The following is a 22890-nucleotide window of genomic DNA, read 5'->3' on the forward strand; positions in this document are numbered from 1 at the left end:
ATAGGGCTGCAGACCCCTTCAGCTCCTTGGGTACTTCCTCTAGCTACTTTATTGGGGACCCTGTGTTCCATCCAATAGATGACTGTGAGCATCTACTTCTCTGTTTGCCAGGCACTGACTCACAAGAGAGAGCTGTATGAGGGTCCTGTCAGCAAAATCTTTCTGGCATATGCAATAGTGTCTGGGTTTGGTAGTTGTTTATGGGATGGATCCCCAGGTGGGGCAGTCTCTGGATGGTCCTTCCTTCAGTCTCAGCTCCAAACTTTGTTTCTGTAACTCCTTCCATAGGTATTTTGTTCCCCATTCTAAGAAGGAATGAAGTACCCACACTTTCGTCTTCCTTCTTGAGTTTCATGTGTTTTGCAAATTGTATCTCTGGTATTCTAAGTTTCTGGGCTAATATCCACTTATCAGTGAGTGCATATCATGTGTGTTCTTTTATGATTGGATTACCTCACTCAGGATGATATACTCCAGATCCATCCATTTGCCCAAGAATTTCATAAATTCATTGTTTTTAATAGCTGAGTAGTACCCCGTTGGGTAAATGTACCACATTTTCTGTTGAGGGACATCTGGGTTCTTTCCAGCTTCTGGCTATTATAAATAAGGCTGCTATGAATATAGTGGAGCATGTGTCCTTATTACAAGTTATGTTCCCAGATTCTTACATGCCGGTGAGCCTTTGAGTTTCATCTTTCTGCTTCCCTGCCATGGTGATTCTGTCTTTTTCAAGTCTCCTCCTCCTCCTCCTCCTTTTTTTTTTTTGTCCCTTACCTGCACAATCTAAAAGTCCTGCTCCATCTCTCTGCCCAGCCATTGGCTGTACAGCAATTCTTATTACCAATCAGCCAGCTGGGGGCAGGGACCCTTAGACAAGCACTAGAACTAATCCCTAACACCTGGTCGCCCAACTAGAGTACACTGTAAGTATCTGAGGTGACCTAAAGCCTGTTTTCTTGCCCCTCTATTAGTGATGGTTTGCTGCCCTTGGCTTCTATGGCCAACACGCCCTTATCTATTGTCTCTGCCCTTATCTGTCTTCCTTGCCTAGTCCATGAAATACTTGAGCCCAGGTGTTGGCAAATGGCTTCCAGCACTGGTCTCTCAAGGTGTGTTAAATCTGTGAGCCACCTGTAAGAATTTTCTGGGGTGGGGTCCTTTAAGATATGAAATTCTGGGTTTGACTTTTAAGCAAGTCTCATTGGATTCTTCAAAGTTTCAGGGATTTGCTGTGCTAGCAAACTCCAGGGCTGGCTCTGTTCTACAATACAATTTGGAAACCACTATGTCTTGGGTAAATTTCTCTACTGCTATGTCTCAGAATTGCTTTAACAGTCTCTTGTTCTTGGCTCACCATTTCTAACCAAATGTGTCTTCCATCTGGACTCCAGGAACTTTGAGAAGGGTTAGGGCTGGAAAAGAGGGGCAACACAAAGAACACTGCTACACAGCTATTTCTTAGGCATAGACTGGGAATTAGGAAAAGATGGAGAGGTGAGATGTGCTCCTTCTCCTGAGAGGGCTACACAATCCGTAAGCAAAGTGGAGTTGTCCAACTTGCAAATTCTGGCTTTAGAGATGAATTATCATTGCAGTTGGTACTGAGAATCACACCTTATGGGCTGAAAGGCCATCTTTATTTCTTAAGTCTAGCTGAATTTGTATATCAGGATACTGAGGACAGGCATGGACTGACTTCCAGATATTGTCTTTCTTGGGGACTGGGAGGATCTCATTTCTTGTGAATTCCTGCCACTTCTGAATCTGCAAGCACAGAACAGCCAGTCTCTGTGTTCAGTGGTTATCTCTTGTGAACATCAGGAGCTGAGGTCCCAGAGGCTGACATGAGGCAATGGAAGCCCCTTCTAGTACAGCATTCCACCCTTCCCTGACCTGCTAGAGGCTCAACTTCTCTATATTCACCTGTCTATTGGGGGTCTGTGACCTTCCTTCACTGGGTGACCTGGACTGGCGACGTTCTGGGGACTCCCAGTCGGCCTGGGTCCCTCGCTCTTCAGAATTGCAGCGGGAGACATCTGGAGAGAGGAGGTGCTTTCGTTCTTTGGATCGGCCTCTCTCCCTGCCTCCTGATCGGTGAGTGTCAGACTTGTGACCTGTGAAAGGTGATAACAATTGGTTATTGTTAATCAGCCCATTCTGGCTTGATGACCCTGAACTCCAAGCCACAGATTCTACCCTAACCAGGGATTTGAGCCATTGTGAACTGATTGTGTTTGTTCAGAATTCAGTGTTGAATTCTAACCTCCAGTGGAATGGAGAGAGGATGTACAGCCTTTGGTAAGTGACTATCTTAGGACGGTGAAGCTCTTACTATTAGAATAAGTATCCCAGAGATAGTTTGCTTCCTGTCCCTGTTATCTCTCCTGTGAGGACATGATGAGAAGAGGAAGTCCCCACCAGACACTGTTGTCCCATTGAGCTCATATTTCATGGCCTCCTGAACTGACTGAAGTGCCCTGGCTTCTCCAGGCAGATCAACAGGTGACATAAAAGGGAAATGGGACAGAAAAAGGTAGAAAATTCCACTTTTAGTGAGCAAGTGAGTCTGCCAGGTACCACTGAAAAGACAGGTATCAACGAGTGGCAACTGTTTTCTCTGCTTCCTTTATGCCAGATACAGTAAACAGTATCTCTGCCAGATGGCTCAGGGATTGTCTGTGTCCAGCACTTGACTTAAGAAGATGGCACAAGGAAGGGGATTTGGAGGGTTCAATGAACGAAATGCTAGCACATCTAATGTAATGTTAGGGTGAGAACCTATGGATCTAACTTGAAGGATCTCCATTCTAGTCTTTATGACGCCACATCCTGGCTCTCAATTTGGGGAAGATCACTGGTTTTCAAGTTTGATTTCTGCCTCTAGTGAAGTAAGCGGAATGAGATGAGTGATTTTTAAAGTTTTCAAAACCAGTAAAACAGGAAGGCTTTAAATGAACCTCAGTGCATGGGACAATTCCAGGTAACACAGTGGGTAAAACGAGCTGCTGGCAGAGCTCAGTGCCTTTTGGGGATGCAGTGGCTTCCATGACATTCCTATGGAATCTCTGTTGTTTTGTAAAAGGCTAACTGAAAACCTTGGTGAATAGCATTGGCACTTGTGATGACCACACAGGGCATGGGTCAGTTTCCGAATGATACCTCAGAGAGAGCAGCATTTTGGCTGGAGCATTTGTCTTTCAGTTTGCATATAGGTGGGTTAGCATAGGTGAGCCAGAGTGTGTATGTGGAGGTCAGAGGACTTGGTGTTAGTTTTGTGCTGCCATGTTTGAGACCGTACCACTTTAGTGACAACGGCTGCATAAACCAGAATAGCAGGATCCATCTTGTCAGAGGAACACTGAGATTACAGATATGTACTGTTGTGCTCCAGTTTTACGTAAGTTCTAGGGATTTGAACCCATGTCTTCACACTTGCACAGCAAGCTCTTTACACATGAACCATCTACCCAGGCCTTTCTTCGCTTTCTTAAACCCTGGTCTTTATCTAAATCATGCTCCACTTTATCTAAATCATGTTCTAGTCACTACTGATCCTTATAAAGACTAGGTCCATCAGTTGCCAGGAAAACAGACACATGCTAAAAATGACTCTCTCACCAGAGTCAGAATTCAGGCGGTGTGCTGACAGCCTCAGGGAGGAATGGTAACTTCTGCGCCGCGACTTGTAAGTGTTTTCACTGCTGCGTTCCATGGAGAACTCCTCCAACCAGGAGGAATTTGAACGCTTATCCCGAATTGTAGAAAATGAACGTCGCATAGAGCTAGGGTCTGTTACCACCTAGAAAGGAAACCCCCCCCAGAGGAATACAAAGTCTGGATTAATCACTGAAAGAGTCTGAAGATCCAGATGCGGTACTGAAACTCTTGGGAATGGTGAGCTATAATCCCTGGAAATTGTCACCTCCCTTGAATCCCCCTTGCAGAAACCTTGGCTGCAGAGGCTAATCAGGAAAAGGTGTCCTATGTAAGCTAACCATCACTGAGAGTGGCTTGGATTGTCTCCTTGTTTTTATGAATAAAACCAGATGATTCTACTTACTGTGCAGTGTGGGCAGGCACTGTGTAAATGCCTCATAGAACTATCTACCACAGGTGCTCAGTCAGGACCTGCTGTAAATGGGGGGGGGGTCACTTTGAAATAGGTGACAGCAATTATCTAAAAGGCTATATTTTGAGGGAAACATTTCTTACTTAGCAGATAAGGCTCTTACTTAGAGCTTCCTACCCTAGGCAAGCTTGCAACCCAACCACTAAGGAAGTACTACCTTCCTGCCATCACTATGCCCCCACCATCCTAGCCCCACAAACTCTGGTGCTTTGGATTGTCACAGGTATTAGAACAGATCCACAAAAACTTCTTGTCTCTGTCAAAACTTGATGTAAGACAGACAAAGAAGCTAAGAAAACAGACAAAGAGATGAGGCGTGGCCTGCACTGGATACGACAGTCCTGACATAGAGCGGTGTGTACAGATAACTCATGTACCAAGGTGGCTGGGAAAAGAGAAAAGGATGGGAAAATACAGAGAGAAAAATGCCTGCTGCTTGGTTGATTGGGTCCTGAGAATGCTTATCCCAGGGCAGGAAAAGAGATGCTATGTTGTTGAGTAGACACTTGAAGGCAAGATTAATTAAAAACACAATATAGAGAAAACTTTTTCAGAGATGGTCCATGAGCTAGGTCTTGTGTGTAGTTAAGGGGTAGAGGAAAGCTCAGGGCTTACCTGAAAATATCAGGTATTTCATAACCCACCTAATAAAGCCTGGGATGTCACTGCATAAGGTGTGTGGTGTCTGAGTTTTACCTGGGGATCCATAGTCAGACGTGGCATAGAGGATGCCCTCCCAGATCCCGCATGCTCCTGGGTGTCCGGAGGAAGGTAGATGCCATGGTTAGAGGACTGCACACTTTTTAATTCACTAACCTCTGGCTCCTGGAAATAAACACACAGCCACGCTTGTGGGACTTGGTTCCATCTGGTTGCCTCTCAATTCCAGGGGATGGTTCAGCCCCCATTGTAGAAATGGCTTTTAGAAGGGAGCCTGATATTTATGAGGCCCTAGTTGTAGGTGTGTTATATGAGCACACATGCATAATTTTATATGTGTGATGCTAGAAATCGCACACAGAAGCCTCTCAATGGGATGAAGAGGTAAAGACTGTCTTTGGAAGAACTCCTCAGGGTTTTATAGCCTTATCAAGCAAACATTTATGCTCATTGGATACTTTACATGTGTGAAATATATCTTCTGATGGGTGTTATTACTGTGTTTATTCTTTGAAGAATCGTTTTTTATCAGTTTCATAGAAACCAGGATTTGAAAGAAAGTTGCTAATTATCTAAGAGAAAATATGTTATGAGTTTATTAGGTAAGAGTTTTATAATTAAAGCCATCCAAAAATGTAGTGGGTAACCATCTGTCAGAAATGTACTAACCATAAATATAATGCAAACTGCTTTTATGATTAAATATGTGATCATTAAAAAAATTCTATTACACATTTTTATTTAACTTAATATACCCAAGTATTATCATGTCAACATGTAGATTACCCCATTTTAAGAATAATGATTACATGTCATTTGGACTCATAACATTCCAATTGTTCACCAGTCTTATATGTGTTACTGATGTTACTGTATTAACTGTGCCCCCACAAAGTGTTATGAGGTTAGTAAGGAAAATGTTACTTCTGAAACTCCTGTGTTATTTTCCTAGTTCAAGAATGTGAGTTACCATGAAGACAACTTGTATAATTGTATAAATCTTGGAGCTACTTACATAAGCCACACAGAGATCAAAGAAATATCTTTGACATCTGGAGATTATTCTAAGAAAAAAAAATGTCATTTTATACTTAGCTATTTATACCCTAAAATATGGGTGCATGAGTAGGTCAGTGTTCAAAGAAAGGGGAACCTGGGATGGCTGGTCAACTTTATGGCTACTGGTGTGGCTGGGAAGAGGACCTTCCCGGGCCCTGTGATATGTGCACTTGAGGAGGCCACAGCATTTGTAGTGCGTGCGATAATGTGGCACACAATTCCAACTTCAAACAGATGCAGCAATGACATTGAAGTCTACAGGTGTCAGAGGCGGTGTGAGACACACTCCATATGCACATACACAAATCATGGCCACGCCTCAGGACATGGAGCAGGGACCCAGAGGGATGGGCAGTAGACAGTGGTGAGGGTGTTTCATGGCTGACACCTGAATTAAATTACAGACACCGGCACTGACAAGATGAACACATATCCGAAAAGTTCTGGTGCTACGTCTCAGCCTGGGGAAACCCACAGAAGTGATGCGGTAGCCAAGCATCCCTGGGAGTGGGGAAAAGACACATTATTGAGATTTTTCTCTACCACACCTACCAACTCGGTTGGCAAGGCATAAAGAACTGAGAAGAATTTTCAGAATCAAGCTATCCATATCAACCAAGTTCCTAGATTTTAGTGCTAAATCAGTTAGGGGAAGAGGGCAATTATTGTCAGAAGCCCTACCCACTCTACCAAGAACATCCTTGGGTAGGTTGTTCAGTATTCCAGGGATATCTGACCTTGCCATCTTTCCATTACAACTATGCATGATCCTCTGTCTCAGCAAGCACAGAAGACAGAATTACCCAGCTGAGTTACTCCTCTCTGTAGAGAAGCTACTTTATCACACAAATGTGCGTGCGCGCACACACACACACACACACACACACACCCCATCATCATCATCATCAAATCATCATCATCATCATCCATTTGGCATGGTTCTGGGATATATATAAGGTCATGAGACAACTGAGAGGAAAAAGGTCACCAATAAATGTTAAAGGAATGAGGCTCAGCTCACTTAATGCCGGCTGACTGTATAGACAATTGCAAAAACTAGGTTTTGTCTTGTTCTATCCAATCCAATTAGGCCTGGGAGGAAACTTGGAACTCACAACTCCCAAGCTAGGAATAATTGCAAAATTGATTAGTTTGGCAATCAGTTTTTGCTTTTGCACTAGTAAAGCCAAAATTTTTAACTGGTGCTCTCTTCTCCAAGGCTGAACTTGACTTTAGGGTTCTCAGAAATTTTACCATCCAGACTAATGAAAAACTTATCTTGGGGTCAGGAAAATGATGTTAGGGGCTTTTTGGAATGTATGTGACATTGTAAAATTATAACTGAAGGGAAGAAATTTGCCTGAGCCCACATATAACAAAAGTGGTGAAGTCTTCCATATATTCTGTCAGGCAGCTAGTCATTGTTGCAGATGCAAACACTATGTATTAGAGGAGGTGGGCTTCACTCAAGGATACTAGGGACATTCTCATATTCCCATAAGCAACACTCAGTAGTACAGCATACAATATGCATAGATACCACTCATTATATCAGACTGTCTTAAAGCTTACTATCACAGGCAAGATTTTTTTATATTTGCTTCAAAATTTGGTAAATGAAAAGGGTTTGACCTGAAGAAATGTAAGTCCCCACAGGAGAGAAGAGCCCTCTGGTACTTTTAAAACCTTAAGAGGAAACATTCTCAGTAAACATGAGAAACTAGGTAAGAAGGGGCTGAAGATAGGCTGAAAGGGATCAGGAGACCAAGGAAATGCTTCTGAGGTCATGTACTTGTGCATTCACCAGAGATTGTTGTTCCTGGAATTGTCCATCATCCGCTGGGTCCATACAAGCCAACTGGAATATTTCTTGAGGGGAGAGTGGACTCATTGAAGGGTATCCACTCCGACCACTCCTGAAAAGCAATGTCAAATTCAGAGGTAATGAGGGACAGAGAAAAAGTCATGCCACAACTTCCACTAGCAAGTCCCATCCCATAGAAGACTTCCTCCATACGAGAGTCGCACCCTGCACTCTTGGCTGGTCTATAAATCTGTTGATTTGCAGGTGGCTGGTCTTAGAACAGAAGATGTTTAAGAAAGCGTAAGAAAACATAGAAACTGGTGTTTTCAACCTGCATTTGGAATCATTCATCATTCTGCTGGCGACCAGCATATCTGTGACAAATGACATCATTTGTCACACTCAGCCATATGGAAGACCAGTGCTAGATTGTAAACCTGTTTCTGTTGAGTTTCCCTCATTGGGCAGAAAAATGCCAGAGTTTAAACAGTGAACAGCTTGTTTAAATATTAAGCAGTCATAGTCTTTAAAATGGTTTGACTGTGCCAGCATCCATGGCTAAGCTCAACTCTATCCAATTCAGCTCCATGAACATTTCCTAAAGGGTTTCTCTGTGCTGTTCACTGTCATTGTTGGTTCATGAACTGAAAGATGACTTTAGAGGGAAGCAAAGCCTCTGTATTGCTGTATTGCTTGCGATGTGTGAGAAAATGATGAGGTAGGGAAAAACACTGCCGAGTGAAATATATGGGGGTTGGCCTGGTAGATCACCACCAAGTCAGTTTGGTTCAGCAATTCCTATACAATCATATCCATGGTGTTGGTTAGAAGAAAAGGCCAGATGACCCTTCCTGAAACATTGGCTTCTGTTGCCACTCACTGCTACCAATATGGTAGCAGTTTTCTTTGGCCTAAGCAAGAATATAAGCAAGCCCTCCCTGACTCTGGGGAAAGGGGGAAGAGGCCAGGGCTATGAAGCTCTACTCTCTGAAAAGTCATAGTCCTACAAGATGACACACCATCTCTCCAAATGTCAGCCTTCTCTCTAGGGAGGCCTTTCTCATAACAGTCTACTGCTGAAGTCTGCACCCCATAGGAAATTAGAGGAGTGAACAAGAATTGCTACTTATTTTAAAATAATCTGTCTGTAGAATCATACTAGATTTAGCCTTGAAAGAGAAGGTTTGGATAGAAGAGAATCAACTGGGGGTTGGAGGGTCACCATGACTGTGAGAGTGTAAGAGTTTTACAACTCCCACAGAGTCATTCATATTGACATTACCTGTCTAAAGTTCATTCATTCATTCATTCATTCATTCATTCATTCATTCATTCATTCATATATGTGCCTTCTCCTGAAAATCGAGGGAACAGGAGGTACATTGCAAGTACAGCACATGGCCCCATGAGTTCTAGAGAGAACAGTTAACTCTTTATTCGGTGGTGAAGACCTCCTATGGTGTCCTCAGAGTTCATGTGCAGGAAATCCCATTACTAAAGTTATATGAAAGTAGGCCATTCAGAAGATAATTAGGACTGAGGAGGCTGTGGAGGTGGGGCTCTCATGGTACATTACTCTCACTGTCTCCATCACAAAAAGACAAAGGTCCCTGTTAACAAGGCTATTCCATTTCTTCTCAACAATTTGATAAAACTAAAAGGCCCTCATCACACAAGGCACCACACTTTGGGGCTTCCCAAGATCCAGCATTATTTATTATTTATAAATATAAATTCTATTCTTTATATATTGACAGGACCCTGAGAATCGCTAAACAACTCCAAGGATAAATAATTTCAACTCAGAGTGATAACCTTCTTTAAAAAATGGCCTCTCCTATGCTCTTGTTCCTACCTCACCAACCTCCTTTGGCATTCCTGTCCTTTGCTCCCAGAATTCCACATATATGCTGTTTTAAGTGTGCTGAATGTAGTAACAGCCAGGCTACATCTGCTTTCCACCAAACTCTTTCCATATACTTTGGAGGCATTGTACCAAAAGTTATTTCCTTCAGAAAATAGTCTTGATCTCTGTGAGAACTCTTGCATGCCCCCCTCTCGTGCCACTGTTTTTCTTGCTGGAATTTATCACAATCGTACTTGGAAACCATGACTCCTTTCTCTGCCAGTTTTCCCATTTGAGGCCTGAATCTCTGGTTGTAAGGTCACTTGGTGTATGTGTGGTGAGTGAGCTCTGCCTCCTGTGGTCACCACTGTAACCCTAAAGCACTCTCTAAATTAGGGCCTGGCTCTCAAGCCTGTAGCACTGTCCACCCAAAGGCTCTCACTTGAAGCACAAGGCTCTTCTTGATTCCTTTCCCTTCCTTACTCCTCATAGCAAACCTATTTCTAAATCCTATCCATTCTCCCTATTAAATATCCTGCTTACTGACTTCTCGCCATTTCTAGCCTGCTTGTTCAAACCACTGCCACCGAAAATTTATATAACCTCAGCAAGCTACTACATGATATCATCTCTAGAAATTTTCCCTAGAATGTTCTCTTCTGATCCAGTAAATCTACATTGAATTCATAAATGAATTTTACAAGGCACAAATCTAATAATGTCACTCTGAAACATAAAGCCCCATTATTTTAAGACAAAATAAATTTAACTTCTTGATCGTGGCTTAGAATGCCCTCTAAGATTGTCACTGTGCAGCTCTCCAAACATGGCAGCAGCCACCTTTCCTAGATGTTCTACTCCAATTGTAGTCCATAGGTACCTTAGTTTACCTCAGTTTACCTCCTGAAGAACTTGCCCTTGGGTCTCTATGTTTCTTACTTGAGGATACACCCTTCCCACCCAACACCAAGATCTCAAATGAGAAAAGTAGCTTCCTTTCCATGATATCACAATGTCCTGCCTTCCCACATTTAATCTATCATTCTTATAGTTTCCCCTCTCCAGATTTGTATCCCTGGGGACTATGACCTGATCATCAGTATCTCTAGTGCCAGAGCCAATGCTTAGGCAAAATTTGTTCTCAACAAATATTGGTAAAAATCAGTGAGCAGCTTGAATCTATTAACATATGGAAGAAAATTCAGAGTGATGATCCCATGGTGTGGCTTGGCTTATGTAGACGTTCTAGACAAAACAGAGATATAGATGCAAGGGCAAAGGAGTATCTTCCACTAATAGATCAAGGACTCATGAAAAAATAGTGTGAAGCCTTGCAGGGAGGAGACCCCATTTCTCTAGTCATACCTTCTCTCTCTCTACTCCACAGAGCAATAAAATGTATTTCTACTTGTTTTCTGGGGCCCAGAGTAGCCAAAGACTGTTCTCTGATCATACAAAATTGTTTGTAAAGAAAGCTCTGGGCATGTTCTTCTCTTTGAAATTTCTTAGATTATGAAGTCAGAAAAAGATTTGCAAGAACAAAGTTTCATACCACAGTGTGAAAGAAATGAATGGTATGGACTCCTCCCAGTAGTGCTCCAATGGAGGCCTCATTCCCAAACTCTGGGTCTCCCTTTTCTGATCATTAGTGGAATTGTCCTTCTTAGTGATTCCCACTTCTCCAAGCAAGACCTGCTTAAACCCAACCACATAACTTCATTTCCAATGAGAAGAGGAGCATGTGTCCCTTGGCTTCCACTCCCCGCTCGGTGACAACTGGAAAACAATGACATACTGGGATATGTATGCTATGAGAGACCATCTCTGACTAACAGTCAACCAGTAGGTAAGCCTTAGAAACACTAGACCATTCTTCCATTCAGGGTCTGATTTTTTTTTCTTTCCATTTATAAGGTCTTTTTGGTCATTCCAGAGTCTAAGATATAGTAGAAAGCCTCTAGAATCAGAAATGACTGATTTGAAAACCTAGGTGCTGCCTCCTCTCAGTCATAGTCCCTGTCTGTTCATTTGAAAAGTAGTGATAGCAATATATACATCTCCAGGGTATGGCAGAATCAAGAGAGCTAAGCAAACTGTATTGCTACAACTGTCATCCCCAGAAGCAAAGAATCCAGTGACGGTTGCTTCTCTTTCCCCCTTCTGCTCAGCAATCTCTACATCCATGCTGCCAGATCCATTGTGAGAAGACAACTAAACCCTTGAGATTATGCTAATTCTCCCCAACAGAACTATAGCTAAGGTGTTAGTGCATTATAACGTGAGTCAGCACCTTTTGCTACCAACCTTCTGCTGCATCTACTGCCTCTGATACCAGTTGCGGCATCACACATGCCTGGCTCATTTCTTCTCTTACTCCTGCTGACAAGCCATTTTGAGACAGTCAGCCTCAGGAAGGAACTGGCTCAGAGTATGATTCCCGGGCCTGAACCATGGTGGCAGAATGCAAACAGGCGTCCCACAGACCCTTCATGTGGTTTTTACTCACAGGCCAGAAACAGGGTCCTGCTGGAGATAAGGCAGGGCTTTGGCATTAGCAATGATCTCCTGAGGCAGTGATGAGGGCTCCATGCGCTGGAACATGGGTGCATTTTTCTGAGTGGAGACAAAGAATTCCTGTGACTTTGTGAGGACTACTATGAAAAACACCACAACTTACATGAGAGACAAAGAAAGATGACTGATTCTTTGCTCGACTATTTTAACCTTTCAGTTCCCCAGGTTTCTAATCCCACCTCATTTGAAAGTTCTTGAACTCCAAAACCCCTTCCACCTTTTTAGGGTACATTGTAGGGATACATGCAACCTGCCCTCTGGAAATCCATGTCTACTCATGACCCATCCAATGTGCTTTCAATGGTGCTTACCTGTTCTTCCAGCTGCTGTCTCTGTTTCTTTACCTTACTCTGTTTATAGTAGTCCATGATCATCATTGCTGCATAGATCTTGCCCACAGTCAGGTCAGAGGCTAGAAGCACAAGTGGAGCATGGGAATAAACAGGGAGGATACAGATGGCCATATGTGTCCACTCTCCAAAGCAGCTTCGTGCTCTAAGTCACTCACACATCTATTTATTAAAGCTCCAAGGACACAAAGCGAATGGATCCATGCAAAAAAGGCAGTGCTCACAGGACCAGATAGTAAGAAAGACATCAGTGAGCACGGCCTCCTGTCATCCCAGATACTCGTGTCTAAGTAGCAACACAAATGCACAAGGGGTTACTGAACAGTCTTCTGCGGAGGAAGAGAGCTATGTTCCCAGAGAAATTTCATTCACAAAAGTAATGACCTGTCTTAAAAAGTTAGTTTTAATTAATTATGAATAAAAGTACTGTAGAAGTGGGGACTTAGGTTTCTAATGGTAAAGGAGCAACCCTCCCTTATCGCCTTGATCACGCTGGTTTCCCTAAAAGATGTGGCCTTGGCATGCTGGGCCACGGTGACAAGCACACTTGGAAGGAGGAGCCACCACACCTTTGGGCATGGGCACAAGCAGATCCAACATCTTTTGGGACAGGTGAGGCCAAATGGCCAGGGTCTCTTTTTGCAGCTCCGAGTCTAGCTGCTGTCTGTCTGCACCACCTAGAATAAGATAAATTATTAATAACCCAATCAGAACAGGCACAGAATAATGACGACCAAGACTGAGGAGTGGGTGGGGGCAGGAGCTGAATCAGCATGGCACCTCACATAATGAGAGGAAATCTCGCACCAAGTGACAGAGGATCTGGCAACACCAGCATTTTTGCTGAGGAAGCAGAAGACGCTTTGGCTCCTATTTTCAGTGACTCAGGCATATTCTTCCCCAGAAATCTGAGGCTGAGACCAAGATCAACTTCCTCACTGATTCTAACAGCCTCCTGGGTGCTCAGTACATCAGAGAGGGAAATGAAGACATCCATAAGGAAAACTCATGCTTCATCAATACACATCATTCCTTCCACTGACCCTGACCATACAGCCTAAGGGACCTGATTCTTTAAAAAGGCAGGAGAAGGCAGGCTAAAGGTCTGTACAGATGCCACAGACCGTTTCTCCCCCAGACCTCTGAATAGCAATCATGATGGGTGTCCACTCTGTTGGCACCTGCTACAGATGCTTCCTAAGTCCCAAGACTTTGGAGAAACGATGCTTTATGGAAAAAATTACAGAATTAAAATTTCTATGCTCAACAAATATTTCTAGAATGCTAAGACATGTCAGGCATGGAATAGCAAGTCATTTATTTTTACCAAAGTAAGGACAAGTCTTCAAATTACTAAGTCAGAGGTAAAACCAGGTCACGGCCTTATCAGGAGCATGGCTGGCTGGGAAGTAGTTCAGATGACTCCATCCTATAGCAGGCTGCACAGGATATAACATAGGGTGCAACCCTCTTCCCTTCCCCTACTAATCTGACCTTTGGCGATTTTAATGTCCAGAGCTGTCCGGATCAGAGCCATAAGTGTGGAGGTGAAGTGGACTGTCATGTCCTCAGCCACTGGCATGTTCATCAGGACCAGCCTCTGTGTGAAAGAGAAAAGAGAAAGAGCAGGCAAAAACCAAATATATTGAAAGACACCTTGGTTTAAAAATAAAAGGGGAAGGAAAGTGCAGAGGTTAAATGCAGAGACAGAAAAGAAGGGCAAGGATTCCCCATCCCCATGCCAGTCCGGCTCTCCCAGCTTCTCACTAAAGCTCATTTGTGGTTATTTTATCTAGGGACTGATGCCAAATGCCAAGGAAAGGAGGTTAGCTAATCATTCTTTACAACCCCTTCCCATGGGGAGTACTAGGAATATCTCCCAGAGAGATGGGAAGGGAGTTCAAGAAGTCCCTTAGGGAACAGAGTCAGCTCTGAGAGGTGGCTCCACTCCCTGCTACAGAGGTGCTCTCTGTTTTCTACTTGTTCCCACAAACACCCCCAAGGTCAATGGAAAGATGGGGAAGAGACTTGGCTCTGTTCATCTCACTTGAAAGATGTATCCTGGTGCCCCCTTTTTAAGTCTTTCAAAGATGGAATTTGCCAGCACACGATTGAACATGCAGAGAGTCCAACTTATCGAAGGGGTGAGGAGGAGCAGAATGGGCAGGGGAGAGTGCAAACAGGCTCGAGGAGGACGAGGAGGAGGAGCGCAGGGAAGACAGTCAGAGAAGGAGGTGCAGGCAGGAGCAGAGTGGGCAGGCCCTGTTCCCCTCACCCAGAGGAAGGGATCCAACTGAAATGGCCAAATCCACTTTCAGAGAGTATCTTGCTTTAGGAATCCGTGAGACTCTCCTCCCATTCCTCTCCCAGTTCATTCTATCAGGGCCTCATCCCAGGAATTCTTTCCCCACTGTGTGATACTTGTGGCTATCAGAGAAAGATATTATCGCATCTGCTGTGTATAAGGAGCCATGCACTTGGGGATGAGGGTTCCTACGGACTACATTCCAGTAAGATACTCTCTGGAGCAAGACTATTTGGAGGTGGCAGCAGAAGGGCCTCTGGCAGAACCTTTATCCTGGTGGTTGTGGTTGGTAGTGATTGGAACCTGTTGTTCACAAGCCACACCTCTATTACTCAAATAGATCATCTTGCCAACAGCAACTCTACAGACAGATGTGCTAGAGTGTAAAGGTTGTTTCTTTGTTTGTATCTGAGTCCCATCATTCTTACTTCTGTGGTAGTGGCAACCTTGCTATGATGTGTGCTTAGGCGAATGAGAAAGCCCCTGAGTAGTTCTGGGCCAGTCTATACACAAGGGAGTTAACAGTAACTAGTACTGATAGGTGAAGAAAATGCCCGGCCCCGAAGCTGGGAGCATCCAAATGACGACGCCCAGTGGACAATGCTGGTGTATGACCTCAAGAAATCTACCCACCACTTGGTCATGCTAAGAAGGCAAAGCTAACTGAACAAATCTGCCTGTTGTTGCCCTCTTTAAGGCCACTGGGGAAGGAAAGCTACGTTCCTGTCAGTTGTAAAATGCTTGAAGACATGTTCTTCTTTTGTGTTTGTGTCAGGAAGCTATGCTGTTGCTCCTTCCTACGTCACAGGGGAAGAAATTTATTACAAGTTTCCCTTCTAAAAATTTCTTCTAGAACAATCCTTAACGATTGCTCCATTATTTTCCTAATTTATGAGTGAAGCCATATTTTTTTTTTTCTCTCAGCCTTTTTGGTGATAGGTTTCCTTCTTGCCAATCCAACTATTCCCCGGCCACCACTCTGCCTCCTTTCAAAAGATACACGCCACTTAGCAGCACCTTTCTAGTAGCCCACTCACAAGAAGCCACACACGAGTAGGAACACGGTAACACGATAAAAGGTCCACGGTGAACAGCACGAGAACCACTCCTGTATCCTTTATGACTCCATCTCATGAACCTTCCTGACTCCTGAATCCTCACTTCCCATCTCCACGCCCCCCCCAACCCAGCTTCCTCCCAGAGTATGTCCTCCCCACAACTGGATCCCATTTCCTGTTGGTCTCTAGCCCAGAACAAAGGAAGGGGTTGTCTACCTTATAGGCCACTTTGGAGGGACATCTCTTGCCGAGGCCTAGCGGTGGTGACATGAGAGTCAGCATTTCATACATCTCAGTGTAATGGATGCGGCCACTGCTCATGGGGGTGGTGAGTAGGGGCAGGACATGGGCGGGGCAGGAGGGGGTGGCAGGGACAGGAAAAGGGGGTGGGGGTGGGGGAAAGGATGCAGACAAGTAGGAGAGAGGAACAGCATTCCCAGAGAGCCAAAACAAAGTAATACAAGAAACAGAAGAAAAACAAACAAAATGGACAAACAGGAAAAGAACAGGAGACCTGTTAATCAAGGCAAATCATACAAGTGACTCCGTCCTGGTGCAGATTTATATCACGCCCCACACAGACCCGGGAACACTAGTTACAACCTCTGGTCCCTCTGACACAGTCAGAAGGTGCTGACAGGGGTCGAGGGCGGGGCTCACTTTCTCCTCCTCAGTTAGTGCTGGGCTGGCTTTGTGGTTCACTGCATCTAACCCCAAAGTAACACAAGCATGTCTTCAATTCCCAGGGCTGTGCGTGAGCGGTATAAACCGGATAGACGGTGCTCCAGCCGTGGGTAGGAGTTTCTGGCCCCTACTGGGGCTGGGATGCTGGCCTAGAAGTCAGGCCTGTCCCTTGCCCTGAACCCACAGGCAGAACGTCGTGTATCCCCCCTCTGTGGTATGTGTGCAGCAGGAGGCGGCGGCCGTTTGCGTTGAAAGTGGTGGGCTGAGATTGCTGGTCAGAAAGTCGCCCCGTTGCTTCCACCTGGCTCCGTGAACAAGAGTGCTCTTTATTCCCCAGCATGCACCAGGTTGATGGCATGCTGGGGACAGAAGAAACAAAACCAGGAGGAAGAAGAGCATCTTGCATGCCATGCTACCCTCCCCAGCTCTCCCACATGCGGCTGCAGGTTTCACTGGGGTGGAGTTTAAAGAGTCTCAGCAGAGGCAGCTGTTCAGCCTCCTGAGTTCAGAATCAGGGTCACCATCCCAAGTCAGCTCCATCCATCACCTAGGCAGACATCCTTCCTGAGCCTGTATCTTCTGCTGCCTGAGCAGCTCTTTGCTTTGCTTTCCTCCCATAGCACCTGAAGCAGGGTTCATATTTAGCGGTCCTGGGCTTGGGAAAGCGACTAGGATACTGTATATCCTGGGTAATGCAGAGTTTGAACTTATATCTCGGAACCTGTTGGTCTAACCAAGAAGTAGTGACTTGGCAATTACGGCAGACCTCTTACAAGTGTGACTGGCAGGCACCAAAGGCATTAAATAATCAGTTCAAGGTCCTTCTGTGTCTGTTGAGGTTATTTTAGTCTCTGTGCTATGAAATTCTCTAATAGTTCTATGCTTTTTAAACCATGTTTACCTGTTGCCCTCTTCCCCTCTGTCCTACAGCTTCTATTGCTGATCTTGGAAAAAGCACCCAGGATCTGTGAGGGATAGCAGGGGTAGGGATGACTAGGTTCACTGAAATCATGTGGTTCAATGAAAATGAAGGTCTCGTGAAGGGAAATCAGAACCCTTTTGCTTGATTAGAGGATTTCTGCATCCCAGAGAAGGGGGAAGTCCTTTGGTAGAATGTACAAGCTAGGGTAAACTGGGGGATGTATGTGTAGGTGCACAACAGTATATTTGTGGGAAAAGCCAAAAGGAGTGACTCTAGTGGCCTTTGTATTAAGTCTTTAACTCTCTTTTGCCTTCACCATAAAATGGCCCTTCTTCCTATACGGCAGCTGCTGGTTCTGGGAGGGGTTGGGCCTCTTTAAACTCAAAGGTAAGCAACATGAAGGTTCTCTCATGTGGCGCAGTGGTGGTGGAGCAGAGGGCGGAGAGGGTTAGATGCTGCATCCCACTGCAGGTCATGGCTGGGGACTGGGGGGGCAAACCTTGCAAGCCACCCTGTAGGGGCAGTTCTCTCCCAGGCCCAGAGGAGGCGAGATCACCCGCACTAATTTGTACATATCCTTATACGGGATCCTGCCGCTGGAAAGAAAGCACAGGTGGGTTAATAAGATACTCAGAAAAGAATGGGGAAGAAACGATGGCTTCTCCCTACAGGGACTGTCCCAAAGAGGTAAGGCCAGTTTATTGGTGCCTGACATAATCAGACCAGAGTGATGAGAACCAGAGAACTACCTACCACCTTGCCAAACTATTCTCCCAATTTTCTCAGGAAATCCGAGTCCATCTAATATCCAAAGGAACCTAATGCCTAAGGTACCCAGAAATACCTGTGTGGCTCACTCCTGGCCTGAGGAGCCCAAGCTCCAGCTAGGCTTCTAAGAGCAAAAAGACAGCCAGTGTGTCTCTGGCCACTGTCCAGAGCAGATGTCAGGTTGCCAACGTGTGGACTACAGAACTCTTTGCTTTCACACCCATACTGATTACAGGCAGTTACTACGGGCCACCTGTCAGGGGCAGTGGGGAGTCAGCATGTTTCTGTAGACTGTGAGAGACAAATTTCCCACTAGGCTAATTAGCAAGAAACAGAGTTTGCGTGAGAGAATTTGAAAGGGCTTTGGATCTCTCTGTGACATATACTGAGTTCAGCTTGGGTAAACGCTGCTCTATTCCACAGGAGCCTACTGGGATTCGTGTCCAAAAACAATCTGGAAAGATGCCCTAGAAATATTTCCCTGCAGCTCCATTCCAGCCACTCAGGGTCTAGATTGATCCTGCAGAATTCCAGGAACACTGTGACCCTTTTTTGATAACCTTTTCTTCCAGGAACCTTCAAGAGACTTCTGGCTTCTTGTGGAAATGGAATAACTGGCATAGGATTAATTCTCAGTGGTTAAAACATCTTCCCTGTCAGGGACCAGAACAAGGAAGCCATGGTGGGATCTGAAAGTCAGTATGCACCCTGGACCAGGCCGGGGGTTGCCATAGAAACGATGAGCACACTATCTCCATCTAAGCATCCTTTTAGGAAGCGTTATCAAAGCAAATGTTTTCTTCAGCTTCACTCTTTCTAGCCTTTTCCTGACTCGGTGCTGATTTGTCTTGTTTCTTTCCAGACAGTAGCTCACCGGCATGCCCAGTCTCTTGCCCCTTGGAATGATGGAAAGTAGTCATGTGTCAGTTTATTTTTACTTAAGAGTAGTAAGTAGTGGCTTTCAACTCATTGCTTCTTTATATGAAGACCCTGACTCATTGCACGTTTGCTGGTTTCTTCTCAACAACCTTATTCCATTGAGAAAACCAATTAAGATGTAACCAGAATAATTGGTAATTCTCTAGACATTCGAAATGACAGAAGGAGTTCCTCTCTGTTTTTCCTTCTCAGTTCATGTGACCAAGTTTCATGATTAGTCCTGTTGCAGCCTCTTCCCAGCAACTGCAATGAAGTGGGGGCATCTTTAAGGCATTTGGCACTTAGAGCCACAGAGGAAATAAAACCAAAGGAAGTGCTGGTTCCAAGAGCCAAGGATGTCCGAGTGAGGCTAGATGTGTGATGCCATCCTTTGGTAGCAGATAGTGTCTCTTCAGTTACGTGAGTGAATAGGCATCCAAAATCAAGGCCATAAATGCTTTACAGATGGCAATTCTCCTCATTTCTGAGTTGCATTCACATACCATGTTGTCAAGTACCTAACAGTAGTATGCATGATATAGTTACATGCTCACAAACACACACCAGGCTAGGTAGGTATCATTACCACCACTTGATAGATGGTTACATCACTTGTCCAAAGTGAGAAAATGGCTAAGATTTAGGCTGAGCATCATTGTCCTCCAAGCCATCGCCGGTTGCATACTAAAACTTTTTGTTGGAAACTGAGTACAGCAAGAAAAATCTGTTGCTTAGCTGCTATATCAGGAAGGGATCTACATCTCCCCATGGCCTAGATCATTATTACAGAAGAGAAAGGAATTCTAATTCACCCATCCACCCTGTCAACAGTTAACCCAGGTTTAGCAGCTTCACAGATGGTAGATATGGGGAAGAATCACACATCATGAAGGGAGTATCAGGTGGAAGCAACGGTGGTCCACTCCTGTGAAGAAGAGCATTTCCTCAAGTATTTTCAGAGAGGGACCAGAATGGGGAGAGTGGGGAGTGAAGACCCAGAAGCTAAGTTTGCCTGGGCCAGCAAAGCTTTTCATTCATAGAATGTCATACTGTCCTCATCAGCAAGGGCTAAAAACACTGTCATTGTTCCTGAAACAGGGGTCAAAAGACTTTTTTTTTAAAGAGTGAAGGTTTTGGCAATAGTTTAATAGTAAATATTTTGAACTGGAAGGTCAGACCACCTTTGTCCCAGTTATTCAGTTTTTCACTCTAGTGCAAGCACAGCCATAGACAATAGAGAAGACAAATGGCTGTAACTGTACCTCTATAAAAACTCATTTGTAAAAGCAGTGAGCCAAACTTAACTGACAGGTGGTAATTTGCTGATCCCCGCTCTAAAGTCTAGATGTCACATCACATCGGAACTATTGGACAGTGAAAGACAGCAAAGAGGTCAGCCCTGCCAGCTCCTGCCATTTAACTCAGTTTCATGTGATAAAAGCCCACAAGTCTAGAGGGCATCTATTGGCAGGACCACCTACTTGATTATTTGAAATATTATACCAGTGTTTTATTTAACTATATATGCTGAAAAGAATGAGGAAGAAAAGCACTAATGCCACTAACCATGGTGGCCAGATATGTCCCATTGGCCCGAAACCTCCTATCTGAGTCCCCGGTGACTCATAGCAAAAAAGGGAGCAGGTTGGAAGCTCCCCTGGTTGTGTAGTCAATCTAGAGTATAATGAAATTGGCAAACAAGGGCACAGTCTGCCACAAAAAGAAAGAGGGGTGCAGAAGGCCCAGGGAGAGAAGATTTGGGTGAATGGCCTGAGACCAGTGCCTCTTCCGTGAGCTATAACCAAGAGGTGTTTCCTTCCCTTTTATAACAGGCAAGTATTTGAGCAATCTAGAAGCCCCTAATTTCTGAGTGGCCAAAAGGCCTACGCACCATGCTGCTCTGTCATATTCTGCCCAGACACGGACAAACTCATCTAAGTGGTGAGGCCCCAGGATGGAGGAATCTCGAGTCAGGTACTCAAAGTTGTCCATGATGACAGCCACGAACAGGTTGAGCATCTGGAGGGCAAAGAAAGAGAAGAGTTAGGAGGAAATTAAGGCAGAGCTCAGGAAACAGATGGACAGGCTCCAAGGCAAAGTTCCTAGGCAAAGCTTGCTAAATGCAACTCACTTTTGTTACTCAGACCGTGCATCTCATTGTGTGGGCACTATGAGTTTATTCTTTTTTTTTATGCTGCTTTTCATTCGCACAATACGTTATCTGCTGTCATTACCTGTTTGACTTACTTAATTGTTCTTGTAGCAGAGGGAACAGTGCTTTCCACATTCTTAAAGGCTAGAGAAAGTCAAGGCCAGATAACAACATTGTCTCGCCAGCTTCCATCCTCATCCTGCTTTATGAAAATAGAGTCCCCAGAGAGCACAATGAGTGCCACAGAGCTAAAGAGCATGCTCCCTGTGCGAAGCTGTCCATGGGTCTGTTCTCCACTACGTACCCAGTATGTGTCAAACTCAGCGACTCTGTTTCTGGAGGTGCTAGGATATGAGGTCAGAAAGTGCTAGTCTAGAGCTAGACCCTCACGCCTAGCACAGTGCAAAGCAGGCCTTCACTAGATCTTGCTGTATGACTACTCTTGAAAACTTATCTAGTATTTAGAAAAGACAGTGATATATTGGAAACAGAAAAAGGTTGCAAATCACAGCAGCCATGAGAGCATCATATACAAGTGACAATAGAGACAGAAAATTCTATAAAGGGAATTTCTAGTAGCTAAAAAAACTTTGTAGAAGTCACTAGGTTTTTGAACTGAAGCACGATGGGGCAGGTCATACTTACCAGATCACATAAGCGCAGAAGACAGTGCCTTACGCAGAGGGTGCAGCATGAATGTTAACAGAGATATGTAGGAACAGGGACATTCTAGGGGTCCTTAAGTAGAGTAAAACATCCAGGGCCAAGTACCAAATGACCAAAGCATCGTGTTACCATGCTCTGGTCTGAACCAAAACCAGCCAACTAGCCAGACATTCTTGTATGTTTCATGGGCTGTTCTGTGTCTGTCTGAGCTATTCAGCTCTGGTATTCCACCACCCCAAACAGCCACACACATTAGAAATATCAATGAGCATGGCTGAGTTCCAAGGAAGCTTTGTTTATGGATGCTGGAATTTGAATTTCATATAATTTCCACATGCCATGAGAATATTATTCATCTCTTGTTTGTCTCTCCCTCCTTTAAGACTGTAAAATTCATAGTTCATGGACCATATAAAACCAGGTAGCAAATCAGATTAGCCCATGGGCTAGAGGGTCTGCTCATCTGTAGTACATACTACTCTGTAGGCAAGCCAAGAGCTATTTGTCTTTGGAGATAACCTTGGTAATGGTATAGAAGGTAGGTATAGAACCAGGGTGAGAATGGTGTGCTCCTGGGCCTACTCATTCACAATGACAGTACCAAAGACAAGAATAGACCAGTAAACAGTTCTGTTGTGCTTCTGGCATGCCACTGATTACTCCTAGTACAGGCCCTGGCCTGGCCTAGTACTATAGTTCAATAAGGCATCATACTGTGACCTAAGCTTTACCCAGTCATTGAATCCTATTTTTCTCTAGCTCAATATGAGTGGGGATTCAACAAAAGCCAATGAAGAGGCATTGGGCAAAAGACATGGCCATCTCTATTACTCTTGGACATGAGAAGATGTAAGGTCTGGAGTTGCTACTCCAGCTGCCTGACATCAGATAGGGGTATTTGAAGAAGGAGCTCACATAAAGGGAAAGATTTATGAATAGAGAAGGATGAAAAGGGGAATTAAAATTTATCTTGGTGCTTGCCTTGCCCTAGG

General features: G+C 44.5%; 1 protein-coding gene across 23 annotated transcripts in view; it reads right to left on the reverse strand.

The window, feature by feature from the left end:
• Window positions 1-22890, reverse strand: part of Cacna1e (calcium channel, voltage-dependent, R type, alpha 1E subunit) — a 493980-nt gene that overhangs the window by 9251 nt on the left and 461839 nt on the right. For 10 of the 23 annotated variants that reach the window (XM_030243929.1, XM_017312578.2, XM_017312848.1 and 7 more), the window contains 10 exons: window positions 20972-21099; window positions 16005-16101; window positions 13920-14025; window positions 12995-13102; window positions 12387-12487; window positions 12008-12114; window positions 7644-7767; window positions 4829-4957; window positions 3622-3802; window positions 1927-2117 (listed from right to left, as the gene is read on the reverse strand). In XM_030243929.1, the coding sequence (XP_030099789.1) occupies window positions 1927-2117; window positions 3622-3802; window positions 4829-4957; window positions 7644-7767; window positions 12008-12114; window positions 12387-12487; window positions 12995-13102; window positions 13920-14025; window positions 16005-16101; window positions 20972-21099 (1272 nt within the window). The other 13 variants (XM_017312795.1, XM_017312745.1, NM_009782.3 and 10 more) reach the window with 8 other exon arrangements.

This window comes from Mus musculus, chromosome 1, assembly GCF_000001635.26.
Source record: "Mus musculus strain C57BL/6J chromosome 1, GRCm38.p6 C57BL/6J".
Taxonomy (NCBI): Eukaryota; Metazoa; Chordata; class Mammalia; order Rodentia; family Muridae; genus Mus; species Mus musculus.